This window comes from Hyla sarda, unplaced genomic scaffold (genome assembly GCF_029499605.1).
Source record: "Hyla sarda isolate aHylSar1 unplaced genomic scaffold, aHylSar1.hap1 scaffold_1986, whole genome shotgun sequence".
Classification (NCBI taxonomy): Eukaryota; Metazoa; Chordata; class Amphibia; order Anura; family Hylidae; genus Hyla; species Hyla sarda.
This window is the reverse complement of record NW_026608645.1, coordinates 27,786-52,500: the sequence shown is the minus strand read 5'-3', so window position 1 is coordinate 52,500 and position 24,715 is coordinate 27,786. Positions and strand designations below refer to the sequence as shown.

The 24,715-nt window shown below is 40.8% G+C and overlaps 1 protein-coding gene across 1 annotated transcript in view; it reads right to left on the bottom strand.

The window, feature by feature from the left end:
• The window catches only part of LOC130317322 (1-phosphatidylinositol 4,5-bisphosphate phosphodiesterase delta-4-like), a gene marked incomplete at both ends in the record, with an annotated part of 22,784 nt that extends 1,822 nt beyond the window's left edge, over positions 1 to 20,962 (bottom strand). The window contains 2 exons of the mRNA XM_056552830.1: positions 20,531 to 20,647; positions 20,806 to 20,962. Coding sequence (XP_056408805.1) covers positions 20,531 to 20,647; positions 20,806 to 20,962 — 274 coding nt within the window. The remainder of the gene's footprint in view (positions 1 to 20,530; positions 20,648 to 20,805) is intronic.
• Positions 20,963 to 24,715: the final 3,753 nt, after the last annotated feature.

Genomic DNA, 24,715 nt, shown 5'->3' with positions numbered 1-24,715 from the left:
GGTCTGTCAGCAGGAACGCAGGGCTGTGGAGTGCAACGACCGTATCGCTTCGGACTGAAGCTTCTTCCGGCCTCCAACCTGGAGGCCGGAAGAAGCTTCAGTCTGAAGCGATACGGTCGTTGCACTCCACAGCCCTGCGTTCCTGCTGACAGACCCCCCTGAACCTGCTGTTATCTTAAGCTGCAAGCTTTGAATAAAGAAGATATTTTTGCTACCTGGGTGAGTCGTCCGTCTACCTTCATTTCTACTTGCCATTGTATTATAGTAGTTATATTCTTGTATATAGGAGACAGTATTATAGTAGTTATATTCTTGTATATAGGAGACAGTATTATAGTAGTTATATTCTTGTATATAGGAGGCAGTATTATAGTAGTTATATTCTTGTATATAGGAGACAGTATTATAGTAGTTATATTCTTGTATATAGGAGACAGTATTATAGTAGTTATATTCTTGTATATAGGAGGCAGTATTATAGTAGTTATATTCTTGTATATAGGAGACAGTATTATAGTAGTTATATTCTTGTATATAGGAGACAGTATTATAGTAGTTATATTCTTGTATATAGGAGCAGTATTATAGTAGTTATATTCTTGTATATAGGAGCAGTATTATAGTAGTTATATTCTTGTATATAGGAGCAGTATTATAGTAGTTATATTCTTGTATATAGGAGCAGTATTATAGTAGTTATATTCTTGTATATAGGAGCAGTATTATAGTAGTTATATTCTTGTATATAGGAGCAGTATTATAGTAGTTATATTCTTGTATATAGGAGCAGTATTATAGTAGTTATATTCTTGTATATAGGGGCAGTATTATAGTAGTTATATTCTTGTATATAGGAGCAGTATTATAGTAGTTATATTCTTGTATATAGGGGGCAGTATTATAGTAGTTATATTCATGTATATAGGAGGGAGTATTATAGTAGTTATATTCTTGTATATAGGAGGGAGTATTATAGTAGTTATATTCTTGTATATAGGAGGCAATTTTTATTGTGAAAACAAACAAAATTACAAGTAACATAAATTCTTACAATGCAAAACAAAAATAACAAGCATTGTACACACAATGACTACTCAACTAGAGTATGCACAGAGTAATATTAAACTTAGAAAGTCCACATTTGCTGGAAAAACACAAAAAAATTTTATAAATCATCCGTGTTAAACCAAAGAGACATTCCTCCATAATTTCCCATTATTTTGGTTCCTCCGTATCTCTAATGACTTTACCCACTGGAGCTCGGACATGATCTGTCTTACTGCTGTGATGTGGTGGAATGGCTCGTTGTGTATGGACACTCTAGTTCTCATGTGCCAATGGTAATATTTAGTGATAGTAATTATAATGTACATAGTCCCCATGTCTACAGTCCTGTTACTGGATGGTACAGCATATATGATGTCAGGATACGTCAGGTTCTGCAGTAATGGGATGTTCAGCTTACCGGACACTTCTTCCCATATCCTCCTCCCGCCCTGCAGTCAGATATGAAATGCTCCATAGTCTCCTCCTGCTGACAACCCAGAGGACAGTTCCTATCTGAGACACTTAGATATTTCAGATTACCCCTGACAAAGAGCCTCCCATGGAGCGACAGCCAAGCTATGTCAAAGAATTTTGCGGGGAGTCGTTTCCCATTGAGGAACTTTAGACTTTCCTGTAAAGTGCTGGTCACACAGTCCCTCAAGGCAAGTGGAGAGCAGAAGAAAGCCCTACAAACCCTTACGTATAGATCCTTCCTTGGCTTACTCTCTATATAGGACTTCTCAATGCGCCATCTCTTCAGACATCTGAGCCCGTATTCCAGGTACGGGGGGACGTAGTCACGCGTCCATCTCCCCCTCTTGAGACTGCCGCCTCGCACCCAAGACTCTGCAAAAGGCAATATCCAGTCCCTGATACTATTCGCCCACAGGGAGCTGTTTTTCAGTCCAGGCAACCAAAATTTACTTTTAGAAACATGGAGTCAAAGAACACCCTTGGATTCAGCATATCCAACCCACCCTCTCTCCTCTGTAGGTAGGTGATCCCTCTTTTTATCAGGTTCAACCTGTTCCCCCAAAACATCTGGAAGAACAGACTAAAGAGCCGAGCGGAGAAACATTCTGGCTAAGGAAAAACAACAGAGACATATAAGAAGACGGGGACCAGGTAAGTCTACAACATTTTAACCCTTTCTCTATAGGTCAGCCTCCAGTTCTTCCATCGCTGAACCTTTGCATTTCCGGCTTCCAATTTCTCTTCCCAATTTAGTTTGGCGTTATCGTCCCTCCCGAATTTGACCCCTAAGATTTTAATATAGGAGGAGGCTCTCACAAATTGGGGCAGATCAAAGTCTGGATCAGAATCAGATATCCAGAGAGCTTGACTCTTCTCAAGGTTGACCAGAGACCCTGAGGCCTCCGAGTAACTTCTGATGGCTGCAGACAACATCTCCACCTCACGAGGCTCAGATATCACTACGGTCACATCATCCGCATAGGCAACAACACTCAGGGGCAGGCAGTGGGGGACCGGCACCCCCTGAAAACCACACTCCTGCAGTGACCTCAGAAACGGATCTAAGGCAAATACATACAGCAGCGGGCTCAGTGGGCAACCTTGTCTCACCCCCGCCTCAACCCTGAACGTGTCACCTTGCCAACCATTGATCAGAGGAAAGCTCTTGGCCTCACAATACAAAGTCTTCAGCCAATCGATGAATTGTCCCGGAATACCGTACTCTGACAAAGTGGCCCATAGATACTCATGATCTACTCTGTCAAAGGCTTTAGCCTGGTCAAGACTCACAACATATCTCCCACACCTCAGGGCTTTACATCTCTCAAACATCTCCCTTATGGAGATTACTGCCCCAGAGATGTTCCGCCCTTTTACTGTGCCATACTGACAGCCTGCCAACAGTGCCGGGGACAGACAAACTAACCTAGAAAACAGGATTTTTGCCAGAATCTTCCTGTCGACATTCAAGAGGGCAATTGGCCTCCAGTTCTTGATGTCACTCGGCTCTTTACCTTTAGACAGCAGAATCAGCGAGGACACTCTCATGGATGGAGGCATCAGGTGACTTTCTAGACAATTTGTGTAAACATCCACGAGGATTAGGGCCAAGAGGTCTCTGAATGTCTTATAGAATTCTGCTGTTATCCCATCTGGACCTGGTGCCTTCTTCAGATGTAACTTATCAATGGCCTCTTTGACCTCCGCCACCGTCAATTCTGCTGTCAAAGGAGAAAAGTCCAAATCATTAGTATCAGGGAGCGGAGTTGTCTCCAAGAATTGGGTCATCTTGTCTCTATCCAAAACCTTCCTCTGAAACAAGTCAGCATAGTACGATCTCACCACCCCCAGGATACCCTCCCGAGATTCCTGCAAAACACCCTGGGAGTCAGCGAGACCGGTGACAGATTTATTTGCCACCCGCTCCCGGCAATTCTCAAAGGGATCAGGAGACCCTAAGGACCCATAATCCCGTTCAAGAACCAGGGAGGTATACCTGCTGTACTGATACTGTCTTATCTCAGATTTCAGCCGGTCTATCCTTTGTTGGTCCCCACCCGCCGAATATAGTGACTCCAATTCTTTGCGCAGCTTGAGATACTGGCCATACTTACTCCTCCCCTTTTAAGGACAGTCCCTTTAAGAGGGTTCTGATCTCATCCTTGACATCCTCCCACCAGGCGGCCATATCATCATAGAAGTCCACCCTCTCTAGCTGACTCTGCATGAAGGAATGAACACATGTCTGAACATAGTCATCCTCCAACATACTAGAGTTGAGCTTCCATAGCCCCCTACCAATATCTGGGCGCTTAGTGGCTCCTAAACAGAAAACCAAGGCCATATGATCTGAATATGGGACAACTTTCTCACACATCTCACTAACCATTTCTGCAGGACTCACAAACGCCATGTCAATCCTACTGCTCCTGTCAGAACATGTGTATGTAAATTTTGGCTTTCTACCGCCCCGTGTAAAGACATCACTTAACCCGGACTGCAAGATCATGTTATTAAGGACCTTTGAGTCCCTGGCCACCGCTCTACCTGAGGACCTGTCACCTGAAGTCCTAGTGACATTGAAATCCCCGGCCATTATAACAGGAACAGCTGTAAACAGATATGGCTTGACATCATTAAACAACTGGACCCTTTCTGTCACTGTCTGCGGGCCATAGATATTTATGAGCCGGAGCCTTCTACCACGTATAGTGACCTCAAGGATCAGACACCTTCCCATGATGACCTCTGTCATCCTATGTATTGTCACATCCCTGGTGGTGAACAGTATGGCCACTCCGGCATAAGGCTCCACAGCCAGCGACCAGAAAGAAGGACCAGACGTCCATTCCCTCTCAGCCTCACGTAGGTGCCCCAGTGTAGTCAGGCGCGTCTCCTGTAAGAAGATGACATCTCTGTCCAGATATCTTAGATGGTCATAAACTATGTGCCGCGTCCTCCTCACTTTAACACTGTTCACATTACTTGAAGCAAGTTTTAAAGTAAACCCAGCCATGATAAGATAGTACAAGAAGAGCAGAGACCTGACGCCCATCATCACAAGTCAGAATCTGAGTCCCGCTGTCCACCTCCTGTCTCCATGTCTGACTCTGCATTAGCTTTTACAGTCTGGGGTTTTCTTTTTATTGGGGGGTTGGTCCCTTGTGTCATCACATTCGTCCTCTATTCTTTTTAACTCCGTGTCTAAATCACCGTCAGACTCTGACAGAACCTCGTATCTGTTGGACACAACCATTACTCCTGCCCCATTGTTGACCTTTTTCTTACTGGTGGTATACTCTCTCTCTGGCCTGCGGGATGAGGTGTCTTTTTTCCTTCTTTTAATTTTCTGGGTCTTACTTTCCTCAGATGCAGATGGGGATACAGAAGAGGATACCCCTGGTTGCTGCTGGTCCTGTGGGACAACCTCCATGTCACCTTGTGTGTTTTCTAACTGCTGAGGTGTTAATGCGGTGTTACCCAAGTCTGGCTGGACCTCCTGTCTTGTTAATATAGACCCAGATATCAAAGTCTCCTCCTCTACAGCCTCTGCCCCCGCCACAAGGTCCTCATCAGGAAGCTCCCGGCAGATGTTGTGCCAGGCATTGGGACAGTCCCGGTGAGGGTGACCGATCTCACCACAGAGATTACACCTGATGTTTTTGCAGTCAGCACTTAGGTGACCAGTTTCCCCACATAGATTACATTTTATTACAGTGCAGGTGTTTGCCAGATGTCCAGGTTTACCACATTTGAAGCACTTTCTGGGCTGACCAGGGTAGAAACAAACGCCCTTTTCCCTCCCAATAAAGAAGGAGTTGGGCAGATGATGTGTGATGTTCCCATGTTGGCGCAGCTTCACCAGGACCTTCCACCCTCCAGTCCAGATACCGTCATCATCTCTGTTCTTGGTGAGATGTCTGCGGAGCCACACCACAATGTCCTGGGGGGGGGACAGCTTCATTCCAGAAGATGATGTTTATGATGACGGTATCTGGCTTGGATATGGGAATAAAGCTGAATTTACTCCATCCCTCTGTGTCTCTGAACCTGGGGAAGTTGGACCAGAACCTATCCAGATTAGACATGAGCTTAAAGCTGACATCATAGCCCTGTCTATCTGGTAGGTTTATTACAGCCAAGATGTCCGCTGGCACAAACCCCATCTGGTGGCACAGGAGCTCCCTCACCACAAACCTCCTATCTGGAAGGTCCTCCTTGGCACCTCTGTGCCGAAATCTCACCACGTTCCTCCTTTTAAATGCGTGGCCAGTGTAATTGGCGCTGGAGGTGAAGGATGGAGCACCACGGCTCCAGGCATTTCTGGGAGGAACCTGGCGGGTACCTGCGTCCTGTCTTACAGGGTTGGGGTCTACTCTAGGGGGCCCTGCCACAGCTGCTGTGCTTGTGGGTAAAGGGGGGAAATCCTGCACATTATTTTGTACAATAACACCTGCCCCATCCACCTCTATATCATCATCAGACATTACACCCCACACAGATTGTGCACCCCCTCCAGCCACTGACCCCTCAAGAACATCACAGTCCGCACCCCCAGTCCGTGCCCCAATATCACAATCCGCACCCTCAGTCCGTGCCCCAACATTAGTGCTCTGCTCCATCACCCCATCACCTTCATACACTGGTAAAAGTCCAATGTCCTGCTGATGTACTGGGACTTCTGGGACTTGTGGTGCCTCTGTTGGTCTCTGCCCCTGCTCAGGCCCAGCTGCAGGTTCCTGTGGCTGTTGTTCCTCGCCATGCTTGCATATGTCCCCATCCTGGAAAGAGAACCGTGCCGGCTGTATGAGGGGTCTTGTCCCTTGCTGGGGCTCCTCCGGGGTGATGTCCGGTTCTATATCAGGTTTGGAGTCTGCATCAAAGTTCAGCCTGTAGTTGGAGAATCGTTCCTGGTTCCTATAAGTCTCTGCCAGTGGCCCCATCTTTACCAGGATACAGTCCATCTCCTTCACAATGTCAACGAGCTCTATGCTGAGTGTGTACAGTCTCTTATCATGGAGAGCTTTATACTGGGGATTAGCGGTCTTCAGCATGTACACAGAGTCTATCTGCATCTGCAGCATACCCTTCAGGTGCTTGAGCTCCTCCATCCTCCTCACCAGAGCAGGGATCTCCTCCCGGGCAGTCTCTTTGCCCTGTTGTTGGGGTTTGGGCAGTCTTTTGGGCTCCCTGATTGTATCAGACCCATGAGCAGCTGTATCAAGGTCTCTGGCCTGGGATCTGGTGCGGCCTGAGCGGGTCATGCTGGAGACCACCTCTTGTTTCTGAAGGTTCTCCTGTAGTGTCTGTCTCTCCAGTGATGTCCTCCTCTGTCTCTGTGCTGGAGAGTGGAGCTGCACACCTGCTGCATATGATCCACTCTGCCCCAGCTCCTGTGCACCAACATGTGATCCACTCTGCCCCAGCTCCTGTGCACCAACATGTGATCCACTCACCTCCTGTGCACCTCCATGTGATCCACTCTGCCCCAGCTCCTGTGCACCAACATGTGATCCACTCTGCCCCAGCTCCTGTGCACCAACATGTGATCCACTCACCTCCTGTGCACCTCCATGTGATCCCCTCACCTCCTGTGCACCTCCATGTGATCCACTCTGCCCCAGCTCCTGTGCACCAACATGTGATCCACTCTGCCCCAGCTCCTGTGCACCAACATGTGATCCACTCACCTCCTGTGCACCTCCATGTGATCCCCTCACCTCCTGTGCACCTCCATGTGATCCACTCACCTCCTGTGCACCTCCATGTGATCCACTCTGCCCCAGCTCCTGTGCACCTCCATGTGATCCACTCACCTCCTGTGCACCTCCATGTGATCCCCTCACCTCCTGTGCACCTCCATGTGATCCCCTCACCTCCTGTGCACCTCCATGTGATCCCCTCACCTCCTGTGCACCTCTATGTGATCCCCTCACCTCCTGTGCACCATCATATGATCCACTCTGCCCCATCTCCTGTGCACCTCCATGTGATCCACTCTGCCCCATCTCCTGTGCACCAACATGTGATCCACTCTGCCCCATCTCCTGTGCACCTATATTCTTGTATATAGGGAGCAGTATTATAGTAGTTATATTCTTGTATATAGGAGCAGTATTATAGTAGTTATATTCTTGTATATAGGAGGCAGTATTATAGTAGTTATATTCTTGTATATAGGGAGCAGTATTATAGTAGTTATATTCTTGTATATAGGAGCAGTATTATAGTAGTTATATTCTTGTATATAGGAGCAGTATTATAGTAGCTATATTCTTGTATATAGGAGGCAGTATTATAGTAGTTATATTCTTGTATATAGGGAGCAGTATTATAGTAGTTATATTCTTGTATATAGGAGCAGTATTATAGTAGTTATATTCTTGTATATAGGAGCAGTATTATAGTAGTTATATTCTTGTATATAGGAGCAGTATTATAGTAGTTATATTCTTGTATATAGGAGCAGTATTATAGTAGTTATATTCTTGTATATAGGGAGCAGTATTATAGTAGTTATATTCTTGTATATAGGAGCAGTATTATAGTAGTTATATTCTTGTATATAGGAGGCAGTATTATAGTAGTTATATTCTTGTATATAGGGAGCAGTATTATAGTAGTTATATTCTTGTATATAGGAGCAGTATTATAGTAGTTATATTCTTGTATATAGGAGCAGTATTATAGTAGTTATATTCTTGTATATAGGAGGCAGTATTATAGTAGTTATATTCTTGTATATAGGGAGCAGTATTATAGTAGTTATATTCTTGTATATAGGAGCAGTATTATAGTAGTTATATTCTTGTATATAGGAGCAGTATTATAGTAGTTATATTCTTGTATATAGGAGCAGTATTATAGTAGTTATATTCTTGTATATAGGAGGCAGTATATAGTAGTTATATTCTTGTATATAGTAGCAGTATTATAGTAGATATATTCTTGTATATAGGAGCAGTATTATAGTAGTTATATTCTTGTATATAGGAGCAGTATTATAGTAGTTATATTCTTGTATATAGGAGGCAGTATTATAGTAGTTATATTCTTGTATATAGGAGGTAGTATTATAGTAGTTATATTCTTGTATATAGGAGCAGTATTATAGTAGTTATATTCTTGTATATAGGAGGCAGTATTATAGTAGTTATATTCTTGTATATAGGGAGCAGTATTATAGTAGTTATATTCTTGTATATAGGAGCAGTATTATAGTAGTTATATTCTTGTATATAGGAGCAGTATTATAGTAGTTATATTCTTGTATATAGGAGCAGTATTATAGTAGTTATATTCTTGTATATAGGAGGCAGTATATAGTAGTTATATTCTTGTATATAGTAGCAGTATTATAGTAGATATATTCTTGTATATAGGAGCAGTATTATAGTAGTAATATTCTTGTATATAGGAGCAGTATTATAGTAGTAATATTCTTGTATATAGGAGCAGTATTATAGTAGTTATATTCTTGTATATAGGAGCAGTATTATAGTAGTTATATTCTTGTATATAGGAGCAGTATTACAGTAGTTATATTCTTGTATATAGGAGCAGTATTATAGTAGTTATATTCTTGTATATAGGAGGCAGTATTATAGTAGATATATTCTTGTATATAGGGGCAGTATTATAGTAGTTATATTCTAGTATATAAGAGCATTATTATAGTAGATATATTCTTGTATATAGGAGCAGTATTATAGTAGTTATATTCTTGTATATAGGGGCAGTATTATAGTAGGTATATTCTTGTATATACGGGCAGTATTATAGTAGTTATATTCTTGTATATAGGGCAGTATTATAGTAGTTATATTCTTGTATATAGGGGCAGTATTATAGTAGGTATATTCTTGTATATACGGGCAGTATTATAGTAGTTATATTCTTGTATATAGGGCAGTATTATAGTAGTTATATTCTTGTATATAGGAGGCAGTATTATAGTAGTTATATTCTTGTATATAGGAGCAGTATTATAGTAGTTATATTCTTGTATATAGGGCAGTATTATAGTAGTTATATTCTTGTATATAGGAGGCAGTATTATAGTAGTTATATTCTTGTATATAGGAGCAGTATTATAGTAGTTATATTCTTGTATATAGGGCAGTATTATAGTAGTTATATTCTTGTATATAGGAGGCAGTATTATAGTAGTTATATTCTTGTATATAGGAGCAGTATTATAGTAGTTATATTCTTGTATATAGGGGCAGTATTATAGTAGGTATATTCTTGTATATACGGGCAGTATTATAGTAGTTATATTCTTGTATATAGGGCAGTATTATAGTAGTTATATTCTTGTATATAGGAGGCAGTATTATAGTAGTTATATTCTTGTATATAGGAGCAGTATTATAGTAGTTATATTCTTGTATATAGGAGCAGTATTATAGTAGTTATATTCTTGTATATAGGAGACAGTATTATAGTAGTTATATTCTTGTATATAGGAGACAGTATTATAGTAGTTATATTCTTGTATATAGGAGCAGTATTATAGTAGTTATATTCTTGTATATAGGAGCAGTATTATAGTAGTTATATTCTTGTATATAGGAGCAGTATTATAGTAGTTATATTATTGTATATAGGAGCAGTATTATAGTAGTTATATTCTTGTATATAGGGGGAGTATCATAGTAGTTATATTCCTGTATATAGGAGCAGTATTATAGTAGTTATATTCTTGTATATAGGAGCAGTATTATAGTAGTTATATTCTTGTATATAGGGGCAGTATTATAGTAGTTATATTCTTGTATATAGGAGCAGTATTATAGTAGTTATATTCTTGTATATAGGGGGCAGTATTATAGTAGTTATATTCATGTATATAGGAGGGAGTATTATAGTAGTTATATTCTTGTATATAGGAGGGAGTATTATAGTAGTTATATTCTTGTATATAGGAGCAGTATTATAGTAGTTATATTCTTGTATATAGGAGCAGTATTATAGTAGTTATATTCTTGTATATAGGAGCAGTATTATAGCAGTTATATTCTTGTATATAGGAGCAGTATTATAGTAGATATATTCTTGTATATAGGAGCAGTATTATAGTAGATATATTCTTGTATATAGGAGGCAATTTTTATTGTGAAAACAAACAAAATTACAAGTAACATAAATTCTTACAATGCAAAACAAAAATAACAAGCATTGTACACACAATGACTACTCAACTAGAGTATGCACAGAGTAATATTAAACTTAGAAAGTCCACATTTGCTGGAAAAACACAAAAAAAATTTATAAATCATCCGTGTTAAACCAAAGAGACATTCCTCCATAATTTCCCATTATTTTGGTTCCTCCGTATCTCTAATGACTTTACCCACTGGAGCTCGGACATGATCTGTCTTACTGCTGTGATGTGGTGGAATGGCTCGTTGTGTATGGACACTCTAGTTCTCATGTGCCAATGGTAATATTTAGTGATAGTAATTATAATGTACATAGTCCCCATGTCTACAGTCCTGTTACTGGATGGTACAGCATATATGATGTCAGGATACGTCAGGTTCTGCAGTAATGGGATGTTCAGCTTACCGGACACTTCTTCCCATATCCTCCTCCCGCCCTGCAGTCAGATATGAAATGCTCCATAGTCTCCTCCTGCTGACAACCCAGAGGACAGTTCCTATCTGAGACACTTAGATATTTCAGATTACCCCTGACAAAGAGCCTCCCATGGAGCGACAGCCAAGCTATGTCAAAGAATTTTGCGGGGAGTCGTTTCCCATTGAGGAACTTTAGACTTTCCTGTAAAGTGCTGGTCACACAGTCCCTCAAGGCAAGTGGAGAGCAGAAGAAAGCCCTACAAACCCTTACGTATAGATCCTTCCTTGGCTTACTCTCTATATAGGACTTCTCAATGCGCCATCTCTTCAGACATCTGAGCCCGTATTCCAGGTACGGGGGGACGTAGTCACGCGTCCATCTCCCCCTCTTGAGACTGCCGCCTCGCACCCAAGACTCTGCAAAAGGCAATATCCAGTCCCTGATACTATTCGCCCACAGGGAGCTGTTTTTCAGTCCAGGCAACCAAAATTTACTTTTAGAAACATGGAGTCAAAGAACACCCTTGGATTCAGCATATCCAACCCACCCTCTCTCCTCTGTAGGTAGGTGATCCCTCTTTTTATCAGGTTCAACCTGTTCCCCCAAAACATCTGGAAGAACAGACTAAAGAGCCGAGCGGAGAAACATTCTGGCAAAGGAAAAACAACAGAGACATATAAGAAGACGGGGACCAGGTAAGTCTACAACATTTTAACCCTTTCTCTATAGGTCAGCCTCCAGTTCTTCCATCGCTGAACCTTTGCATTTCCGGCTTCCAATTTCTCTTCCCAATTTAGTTTGGCGTTATCGTCCCTCCCGAATTTGACCCCTAAGATTTTAATATAGGAGGAGGCTCTCACAAATTGGGGCAGATCAAAGTCTGGATCAGTATCTGATACCCAGAGAGCTTGACTCTTCTCAAGGTTGACCAGAGACCCTGAGGCCTCCGAGTAACTTCTGATGGCTGCAGACAACATCTCCACCTCACGAGGCTCAGATATCACTACGGTCACATCATCCGCATAGGCAACAACACTCAGGGGCAGGCAGTGGGGGACCGGCACCCCCTGAAAACCACACTCCTGCAGTGACCTCAGAAACGGATCTAAGGCAAATACATACAGCAGCGGGCTCAGTGGGCAACCTTGTCTCACCCCCGCCTCAACCCTGAAGGTGTCACCTTGCCAACCATTGATCAGAGGAAAGCTCTTGGCCTCACAATACAAAGTCTTCAGCCAATCGATGAATTGTCCCGGAATACCGTACTCTGACAAAGTGGCCCATAGATACTCATGATCTACTCTGTCAAAGGCTTTAGCCTGGTCAAGACTCACAACATATCTCCCACACCTCAGGGCTTTACATCTCTCAAACATCTCCCTTATGGAGATTACTGCCCCAGAGATGTTCCGCCCTTTTACTGTGCCATACTGACAGCCTGCCAACAGTGCCGGGGACAGACAAACTAACCTAGAAAACAGGATTTTTGCCAGAATCTTCCTGTCGACATTCAAGAGGGCAATTGGCCTCCAGTTCTTGATGTCACTCGGCTCTTTACCTTTAGACAGCAGAATCAGCGAGGACACTCTCATGGATGGAGGCATCAGGTGACTTTCTAGACAATTTGTGTAAACATCCACGAGGATTAGGGCCAAGAGGTCTCTGAATGTCTTATAGAATTCTGCTGTTATCCCATCTGGACCTGGTGCCTTCTTCAGATGTAACTTATCAATGGCCTCTTTGACCTCCGCCACCGTCAATTCTGCTGTCAAAGGAGAAAAGTCCAAATCATTAGTATCAGGGAGCGGAGTTGTCTCCAAGAATTGGGTCATCTTGTCTCTATCCAAAACCTTCCTCTGAAACAAGTCAGCATAGTACGATCTCACCACCCCCAGGATACCCTCCCGAGATTCCTGCAAAACACCCTGGGAGTCAGCGAGACCGGTGACAGATTTATTTGCCACCCGCTCCCGGCAATTCTCAAAGGGATCAGGAGACCCTAAGGACCCATAATCCCGTTCAAGAACCAGGGAGGTATACCTGCTGTACTGATACTGCCTTATCTCAGATTTCAGCCGGTCTATCCTTTGTTGGTCCCCACCCGCCGAATATAGTGACTCCAATTCTTTGCGCAGCTTGAGATACTGGCCATACTTACTCCTCCCCTTTTAAGGACAGTCCCTTTAAGAGGGTTCTGATCTCATCCTTGACATCCTCCACCAGGCGGCCATATCATCATAGAAGTCCACCCTCTCTAGCTGACTCTGCATGAAGGAATGAACACATGTCTGAACATAGTCATCCTCCAACATACTAGAGTTGAGCTTCCATAGCCCCCTACCAATATCTGGGCGCTTAGTGGCTCCTAAACAGAAAACCAAGGCCATATGATCTGAATATGGGACAACTTTCTCACACATCTCACTAACCATTTCTGCAGGACTCACAAACGCCATGTCAATCCTACTGCTCCTGTCAGAACATGTGTATGTAAATTTTGGCTTTCTACCGCCCCCGTGTAAAGACATCACTTAACCCGGACTGCAAGATCATGTTATTAAGGACCTTTGAGTCCCTGGCCACCGCTCTACCTGAGGACCTGTCACCTGAAGTCCTAGTGACATTGAAATCCCCGGCCATTATAACAGGAACAGCTGTAAACAGATATGGCTTGACATCATTAAACAACTGGACCCTTTCTGTCACTGTCTGCGGGCCATAGATATTTATGAGCCGGAGCCTTCTACCACGTATAGTGACCTCAAGGATCAGACACCTTCCCATGATGACCTCTGTCATCCTATGTATTGTCACATCCCTGGTGGTGAACAGTATGGCCACTCCGGCATAAGGCTCCACAGCCAGCGACCAGAAAGAAGGACCAGACGTCCATTCCCTCTCAGCCTCACGTAGGTGCCCCAGTGTAGTCAGGCGCGTCTCCTGTAAGAAGATGACATCTCTGTCCAGATATCTTAGATGGTCATAAACTATGTGCCGCGTCCTCCTCACTTTAACACTGTTCACATTACTTGAAGCAAGTTTTAAAGTAAACCCAGCCATGATAAGATAGTACAAGAAGAGCAGAGACCTGACGCCCATCATCACAAGTCAGAATCTGAGTCCCGCTGTCCACCTCCTGTCTCCATGTCTGACTCTGCATTAGCTTTTACAGTCTGGGGTTTTCTTTTTATTGGGGGGTTGGTCCCTTGTGTCATCACATTCGTCCTCTATTCTTTTTAACTCCGTGTCTAAATCACCGTCAGACTCTGACAGAACCTCGTATCTGTTGGACACAACCATTACTCCTGCCCCATTGTTGACCTTTTTCTTACTGGTGGTATACTCTCTCTCTGGCCTGCGGGATGAGGTGTCTTTTTTCCTTCTTTTAATTTTCTGGGTCTTACTTTCCTCAGATGCAGATGGGGATACAGAAGAGGATACCCCTGGTTGCTGCTGGTCCTGTGGGACAACCTCCATGTCACCTTGTGTGTTTTCTAACTGCTGAGGTGTTAATGCGGTGTTACCCAAGTCTGGCTGGACCTCCTGTCTTGTTAATATAGACCCAGATATCAAAGTCTCCTCCTCTACAGCCTCTGCCCCCGCCACAAGGTCCTCATCAGGAAGCTCCCGGCAGATGTTGTGCCAGGCATTGGGACAGTCCCGGTGAGGGTGACCGATCTCACCACAGAGATTACACCTGATGTTTTTGCAGTCAGCACTTAGGTGACCAGTTTCCCCACATAGATTACATTTTATTACAGTGCAGGTGTTTGCCAGATGTCCAGGTTTACCACATTTGAAGCACTTTCTGGGCTGACCAGGGTAGAAACAAACGCCCTTTTCCCTCCCAATAAAGAAGGAGTTGGGCAGATGATGTGTGATGTTCCCATGTTGGCGCAGCTTCACCAGGACCTTCCACCCTCCAGTCCAGATACCGTCATCATCTCTGTTCTTGGTGAGATGTCTGCGGAGCCACACCACAATGTCCTGGGGGGGGGACAGCTTCATTCCAGAAGATGATATTGATGATGACGGTATCTGGCTTGGATATGGGAATAAAGCTGAATTTACTCCATCCCTCTGTGTCTCTGAACCTGGGGAAGTTGGACCAGAACCTATCCAGATTAGACATGAGCTTAAAGCTGACATCATAGCCCTGTCTATCTGGTAGGTTTATTACAGCCAAGATGTCCGCTGGCACAAACCCCATCTGGTGGCACAGGAGCTCCCTCACCACAAACCTCCTATCTGGAAGGTCCTCCTTGGCACCTCTGTGCCGAAATCTCACCACGTTCCTCCTTTTAAATGCCTGGCCAGTGTAATTGGCGCTGGAGGTGAAGGATGGAGCACCACGGCTCCAGGCATTTCTGGGAGGAACCTGGCGGGTACCTGCGTCCTGTCTTACAGGGTTGGGGTCTACTCTAGGGGGCCCTGCCACAGCTGCTGTGCTTGTGGGTAAAGGGGGGAAATCCTGCACATTATTTTGTACAATAACACCTGCCCCATCCACCTCTATATCATCATCAGACATTACACCCCACACAGATTGTGCACCCCCTCCAGCCACTGACCCCTCAAGAACATCACAGTCCGCACCCCCAGTCCGTGCCCCAATATCACAATCCGCACCCTCAGTCCGTGCCCCAACATTAGTGCTCTGCTCCATCACCCCATCACCTTCATACACTGGTAAAAGTCCAATGTCCTGCTGATGTACTGGGACTTCTGGGACTTGTGGTGCCTCTGATGGTCTCTGCTCCTGCTCAGGCCCAGCTGCAGGTTCCTGTGGCTGTTGTTCCTCGCCATGCTTGCATATGTCCCCATCCTGGAAAGAGAACCGTGCCGGCTGTATGAGGGGTCTTGTCCCTTGCTGGGGCTCCTCCGGGGTGATGTCCGGTTCTATATCAGGTTTGGAGTCTGCATCAAAGTTCAGCCTGTAGTTGGAGAATCGTTCCTGGTTCTTATAAGTCTCTGCCAGTGGCCCCATCTTTACCAGGATACAGTCCATCTCCTTCACAATATCTGCGAGCTCTATGCTGAGTGTGTACAGTCTCTTATCATGGAGAGCTTTATACTGGGGATTAGCGGTCTTCAGCATGTACACAGAGTCTATCTGCATCTGCAGCATACCCTTCAGGTGCTTGAGCTCCTCCATCCTCCTCACCAGAGCAGGGATCTCCTCCCGGGCAGTCTCTTTGCCCTGTTGTTGGGGTTTGGGCAGTCTTTTGGGCTCCCTGATTGTATCAGACCCATGAGCAGCTGTATCAAGGTCTCTGGCCTGGGATCTGGTGCGGCCTGAGCGGGTCATGCTGGAGACCACCTCTTGTTTCTGAAGGTTCTCCTGTAGTGTCTGTCTCTCCAGTGATGTCCTCCTCTGTCTCTGTGCTGGAGAGTGGAGCTGCACACCTGCTGCATATGATCCACTCTGCCCAGCTCCTGTGCACCAACATGTGATCCACTCACCTCCTGTGCACCTCCATGTGATCCCCTCACCTCCTGTGCACCTCCATGTGATCCACTCTGCCCCAGCTCCTGTGCACCAACATGTGATCCACTCTGCCCCAGCTCCTGTGCACCAACATGTGATCCACTCACCTCCTGTGCACCTCCATGTGATCCCCTCACCTCCTGTGCACCTCCATGTGATCCACTCACCTCCTGTGCACCTCCATGTGATCCACTCTGCCCCAGCTCCTGTGCACCTCCATGTGATCCACTCACCTCCTGTGCACCTCCATGTGATCCCCTCACCTCCTGTGCACCTCCATGTGATCCCCTCACCTCCTGTGCACCTCCATGTGATCCCCTCACCTCCTGTGCACCTCTATGTGATCCCCTCACCTCCTGTGCACCATCATATGATCCACTCTGCCCCATCTCCTGTGCACCTCCATGTGATCCACTCTGCCCCATCTCCTGTGCACCAACATGTGATCCACTCTGCCCCATCTCCTGTGCACCTATATTCTTGTATATAGGGAGCAGTATTATAGTAGTTATATTCTTGTATATAGGAGCAGTATTATAGTAGTTATATTCTTGTATATAGGAGGCAGTATTATAGTAGTTATATTCTTGTATATAGGGAGCAGTATTATAGTAGTTATATTCTTGTATATAGGAGCAGTATTATAGTAGTTATATTCTTGTATATAGGAGCAGTATTATAGTAGTTATATTCTTGTATATAGGAGGCAGTATTATAGTAGTTATATTCTTGTATATAGGGAGCAGTATTATAGTAGTTATATTCTTGTATATAGGAGCAGTATTATAGTAGTTATATTCTTGTATATAGGAGCAGTATTATAGTAGTTATATTCTTGTATATAGGAGCAGTATTATAGTAGTTATATTCTTGTATATAGGAGCAGTATTATAGTAGTTATATTCTTGTATATAGGGAGCAGTATTATAGTAGTTATATTCTTGTATATAGGAGCAGTATTATAGTAGTTATATTCTTGTATATAGGAGGCAGTATTATAGTAGTTATATTCTTGTATATAGGGAGCAGTATTATAGTAGTTATATTCTTGTATATAGGAGCAGTATTATAGTAGTTATATTCTTGTATATAGGAGCAGTATTATAGTAGTTATATTCTTGTATATAGGAGGCAGTATTATAGTAGTTATATTCTTGTATATAGGGAGCAGTATTATAGTAGTTATATTCTTGTATATAGGAGCAGTATTATAGTAGTTATATTCTTGTATATAGGAGCAGTATTATAGTAGTTATATTCTTGTATATAGGAGCAGTATTATAGTAGTTATATTCTTGTATATAGGAGGCAGTATATAGTAGTTATATTCTTGTATATAGTAGCAGTATTATAGTAGATATATTCTTGTATATAGGAGCAGTATTATAGTAGTTATATTCTTGTATATAGGAGCAGTATTATAGTAGTTATATTCTTGTATATAGGAGGCAGTATTATAGTAGTTATATTCTTGTATATAGGAGGTAGTATTATAGTAGTTATATTCTTGTATATAGGAGCAGTATTATAGTAGTTATATTCTTGTATATAGGAGGCAGTATTATAGTAGTTATATTCTTGTATATAGGGAGCAGTATTATAGTAGTTATATTCTTGTATATAGGAGCAGTATTATAGTAGTTATATTCTTGTATATAGGAGCAGTATTATAGTAGTTATATTCTTGTATATAGGAGCAGTATTATAGTAGTTATATTCTTGTATATAGGAGGCAGTATATAGTAGTTATATTCTTGTATATAGTAGCAGTATTATAGTAGATATATTCTTGTATATAGGAGCAGTATTATAGTAGTAATATTCTTGTATATAGGAGCAGTATTATAGTAGTAATATTCTTGTATATAGGAGCAGTATTATAGTAGTTATATTCTTGTATATAGGAGCCGTATTATAGTAGTTATATTCTTGTATATAGGAGCAGTATTATAGTAGTTATATTCTTGTATATAGGAGCAGTATTATAGTAGTTATATTCTTGTATATAGGAGGCAGTATTATAGTAGATATATTCTTGTATATAGGGGCAGTATTATAGTAGTTATATTCTAGTATATAGGAGCAGTATTATAGTAGATATATTCTTGTATATAGGAGCAGTATTATAGTAGTTATATTCTTGTATATAGGGGCAGTATTATAGTAGGTATATTCTTGTATATACGGGCAGTATTATAGTAGTTATATTCTTGTATATAGGGCAGTATTATAGTAGTTATATTCTTGTATATAGGGGCAGTATTATAGTAGGTATATTCTTGTATATACGGGCAGTATTATAGTAGTTATATTCTTGTATATAGGGCAGTATTATAGTAGTTATATTCTTGTATATAGGAGGCAGTATTATAGTAGTTATATTCTTGTATATAGGAGCAGTATTATAGTAGTTATATTCTTGTATATAGGGCAGTATTATAGTAGTTATATTCTTGTATATAGGAGGCAGTATTATAGTAGTTATATTCTTGTATATAGGAGCAGTATTATAGTAGTTATATTCTTGTATATAGGGCAGTATTATAGTAGTTATATTCTTGTATATAGGAGGCAGTATTATAGTAGTTATATTCTTGTATATAGGAGCAGTATTATAGTAGTTATATTCTTGTATATAGGGGCAGTATTATAGTAGGTATATTCTTGTATATACGGGCAGTATTATAGTAGTTATATTCTTGTATATAGGGCAGTATTATAGTAGTTATATTCTTGTATATAGGAGGCAGTATTATAGTAGTTATATTCTTGTATATAGGAGCAGTATTATAGTAGTTATATTCTTGTATATAGGAGCAGTATTATAGTAGTTATATTCTTGTATATAGGAGGTAGTATTATAGTAGTTATATTCTTGTATATGGGAGGCAGTTTTATAGTAGTTATATTCTTGTATATGGGAGCAGTATTATAGTAGTTATATTCTTGTATATGGGAGCAGTATTATAGTAGTTATATTCTTGTATATGGGAGCAGTATTATAGTAGTTATATTCTTGTATATAGGGGCAGTATTATAGTAGGTATATTCTTGTATATAGGGGCAGTATTATAGTAGTTATATTCTTGTATATAGGGCAGTATTATAGTAGTTATATTCTTGTATATAGGAGCAGTATTATAGTAGTTATATTCTTGTATATAGGAGAAGTATTATAGTAGTTATATTCTTGTATATAGGAGCAGTATTATAGTAGTTATATTCTTGTATATAGGAGCAGTATTATAGTAGTTATATGCTTGTATATAGGAGCAGTATTATAGTAGTTATATTCTTGTATATAGGAGGCAGTATTATAGTAGTTATATTCCTGTATATAGGAGCAGTATTATAGTAGTTATATTCTTGTATATAGGAGCAGTATTATAGTAGTTATGTTCTTGTATATAGGGGGCAGTATTATAGTAGTTATGTTCTTGTATATAGGGGCAGTATTATAGTAGTTATATTCTTGTATATAGGAGCAGTATTATAGTAGTTATGTCCCTGTATATAGGGGCAGTATTATAGTAGTTATATTCTTGTATATAGGAGCAGTATTATAGTAGTTATATTCTTGTATATAGGAGCAGTATTATAGTAGATATATTCTTGTATATAGGAACAGTATTATAGTAGTTATATTCCTGTATATAGGAGCAGTATTATAGTAGTTATATTCTTGTATATAGGAGCAGTATTATAGTAGTTATGTTCTTGTATATAGGGGGCAGTATTATAGTAGTTATATTCTTGTATATAGGAGCAGTATTATAGTAGTTATATTCCTGTATATAGGAGCAGTATTATAGTAGTTATATTCTTGTATATAGGAGCAGTATTATAGTAGTTATGTTCTTGTTTATAGGGGGCAGTATTATAGTAGTTATGTTCTTGTATATAGGGGCGGTATTATAGTTGTTCTAAGAGACACTTTACCCATCTGACATCCTACGTTCCACATATCCTTGGGGTTGTAGTTGGAGGAGTCCGTCCGTAGTCCTGTGGGATAGACTCTGGTCAGCTGCCTGGCATTGTGTTGGACAAATTCATTCCCTTGAAGAGGAAGCACAAAAGTAAAAGATGTAAATAGATGTCCCTGAGACAGATCACATGACCTTTTTGAAGCGTTGCGGCTTCATGTGTTTAGTATTAGGTCATATAATTTCTTAGTATTGGAGATATAACCCCCATCATCCATTATATTCAGTCACCTGGTTCTCTGACCAGCTTCCGGGCTTTATACTCTGTGAAGGACGACATCTCGTAGGGTTTGTAATGGGTCCGCGAGTGCTTGAAGCTCTGGAAGGGAACGCTCTTACAGTATATAATGCAGTCCGACAGATCCTGTGATAGCTGATCCTTCAACTTCTAAAAATGGAGAAAACATTAACAATAAGGACAATGGCGGGAGATGAATGACAGACTGTGGTGAACGTGATTTATCATTATAGACTCTGGTGAACGTGATTTATCATTATAGACTGTGGTGAACGTGATTTATGACTATTGTCTGTGGTGAACGTGATTTATCACTATTGTCTGTGGTGAATGTGATTTATCATTATAGACTGTGGTGAACGTGATTTATCATTATAGTCTGTGGTGAACGTGATTTATCATTATAGACTCTGGTGAACGTGATTTATCATTATAGACTGTGGTGAACGTGATTTATGACTATTGTCTGTGGTGAACGTGATTTATCATTATAGTCTGTGGTGAACGTGATTTATCATTATAGACTGTGGTGAACGTGATTTATCATTATAGTCTGTGGTGAACGTGATTTATCATTATAGACTGTGGTGAACGTGATTTATCATTATAGACTGTGGTGAACGTGATTTATCATTATTGTCTGTGGTGAACGTGATTTATCATTATAGTCTGTGGTGAACGTGATTTATCACTGTTGTCTGTGGTGAACGTGATTTATCATTATAGTCTGTGGTGAACGTGATTTATCATCATAGACTGTGGTGAACGTGATTGATCACTATTGTCTGTGGTGAACGTGATTTATCATTATAGACTGTGGTGAACATGATTTATCATTATAGACTGTGGTGAACGTGATTTATCATTATAGTCTGTGGTGAACGTGATTTATCATTATAGACTGTGGTGAACGTGATTTATCATTATAGACTTTGGTGAACGTGATTTATCATTATAGTCTGTGGTGAACGTGATTTATCATTATAGTCTGTGGTGAACGTGATTTATCACTGTTGTCTGTGGTGAACGTGATTTATCATTATAGTCTGTGGTGAACGTGATTTATCATCATAGACTGTGGTGAACGTGATTGATCACTATTGTCTGTGGTGAACGTGATTTATCATTATAGACTGTGGTGAACGTGATTTATCATTATAGACTGTGGTGAACGTGATTTATCATTATAGACTGTGGTGAACGTGATTTATCATTATTGTCTGTGGTGAACGTGATTTATCATTATAGTCTGTGGTGAACGTGATTTATCACTGTTGTCTGTGGTGAACGTGATTTATCATTATAGTCTGTGGTGAACGTGATTTATCATCATAGACTGTGGTGAACGTGATTGATCACTATTGTCTGTGGTGAACGTGATTTATCATTATAGACTGTGGTGAACGTGATTTATCATTATAGACTGTGGTGAACGTGATTTATCATTATAGACTGTGGTGAACGTGATTTATCATTATAGACTGTGGTGAACGTGATTTATCATTATAGACTGTGGTGAACGTGATTTATCATTATAGACTGTGGTGAACGTGATTTATCATTATAGACTGTGGTGAACGTGATTTATCATTATAGACTGTGGTGAACGTGATTTATCATTATAGACTGTGGTGAACGTGATTTATCATTATAGTCTGTGGTGAACGTGATTTATCATTATAGTCTGTGGTGAACGTGATTTATCATTATAGTCTGTGGTGAACGTGATTTATCATTATAGACTGTGGTGAACGTGATTTATCATTATAGACTGTGGTGAACGTGAGTTATCATTATAGACTGTGGTGAACGTGATTTATCATTATTGTCTGTGGTGAACGTGATTAATCATTATAGACTGTGGTAAACGTGATTCATCACTATTGTCTGTGGTGAACGTGATTTATCATTATAGACTGTGGTGAACGTGATTAATCATTATAGACTGTGGTGAACGTGATTTATCATTATAGACTGTGGTGAACGCGATTCATCATTAAAGACTGTGGTGAACGTGATTTATCATTATAGACTGTGGTGAACGTGATTTATCATTATAGACTGTGGTGAACATGATTTATCAATATAGACTCTGGTGAACGTGATTTATCATTATAGACTGTGGTGAACGTGATTTATCACTATTGTCTGTGGTGAACGTGATTTATCATTATAGACTGTGGTGAACGTGATTTATCATTATAGACTGTGGTGAACATGATTTATCACTATTGTCTGTGGTGAACGTGATTTATCATTATAGACAGTGGTGAACGTGATTTATCATTATAGACTGTGGTGAACGTGATTTATCATTATAGACTGTGGTGAATGTGATTTATCATTATAGACTGTGGTGAACGTGATTTATCATTATAGACTGTGGTGAATGTGATTTATCATTATAGACTGTGGTGAATGTGATTTATCATTATAGACTGTGGTGAACGTGATTTATCATTATAGACTGTGGTGAACGTGATTTATCATTATAGACTGTGGTGAATGTGATTTATCATTATAGACTGTGGTGAACGTGATTTATCACTATTGTCTGTGGTGAACGTGATTTATCATTATAGACTGTGGTGAACGTGATTAATCATTATAGACTGTGGTGAACGTGATTTATCATTATAGACTGTGGTGAACGCGATTCATCATTAAAGACTGTGGTGAACGTGATTTATCATTATAGACTGTGGTGAACGTGATTTATCATTATAGACTGTGGTGAACATGATTTATCAATATAGACTCTGGTGAACGTGATTCATCATTATAGACTGTGGTGAACGTGATTTATCACTATTGTCTGTGGTGAACGTGATTTATCATTATAGACTGTGGTTACATAGTTAGTACGGTCGAAAAAAGACATATATCCATCAAGTTCAACCAGGGAATTAAGGGGTAGGGGTTTGGCGCGATATTGGGGAAGGGATTTTATATTTCTTCATAAGCATTAATGTTATTTTGTTCCAGGAATGTATCTAATCCTATTTTAAAGCTGTTAATTGTTCCTTCTGTGACCAGTTCCTGAGGTAGACGTTCCATAAATTCACAGTCCTCACAGTAAAGAAGGCGTGTCGCCCCTTGAGACTAAACCTTTTCTTCTCCAGACGGAGGGAGTGCCCCCTCGTCCTTTGGGGGGGTTTAACCTGGAACAGTTTTTCTCCATATTTTTTGTATGGGCCATTTATATACTTATATACGTTTATCATATCCCCCCTTAAACGTCTCTTCTCAAGACTAAACAATTGTAACTCCTTTAATCGCTCCTCATAGCTAAGATGTTCCATGCCCCATATTAATTTAGTCGTGATTTATCATTATAGACTGTGGTGAACGTGATTTATCATTATAGACTGTGGTGAACGTGATTTATCATTATAGACTGTGGTGAACGTGATTTATCATTATAGTCTGTGGTGAACGTGATTTATAATTATAGACTGTGGTGAACGTGATTTATCATTATTGTCTGTGGTGAACGTGATTTATCACTATTGTCTGTGGTGAACGTGATTTATCATTATAGTCTGTGGTGAACGTAATTTATCATTATAGACTGTGGTGAACGTGATTTATCATTATAGACTGTGGTGAACGTGATTTATCATTATTGTCTGTGGTGAACGTGATTTATCACTATTGTCTGTGGTGAACGTGATTTATCATTATAGTCTGTGGTGAACGTAATTTATCATTATAGACTGTGGTGAACGTGATTTATCATTACAGACTGTGGTGAATGTGATTTATCATTATAGTCTGTGGTGAACGTGATTTATCATTATAGACTGTGGTGAACGTGATTTATCATTATAGACTCTGGTGAACGTGATTTATCATTATAGTCTGTGGTGAACGTGATTTATCATTATAGACTGTGGTGAACGT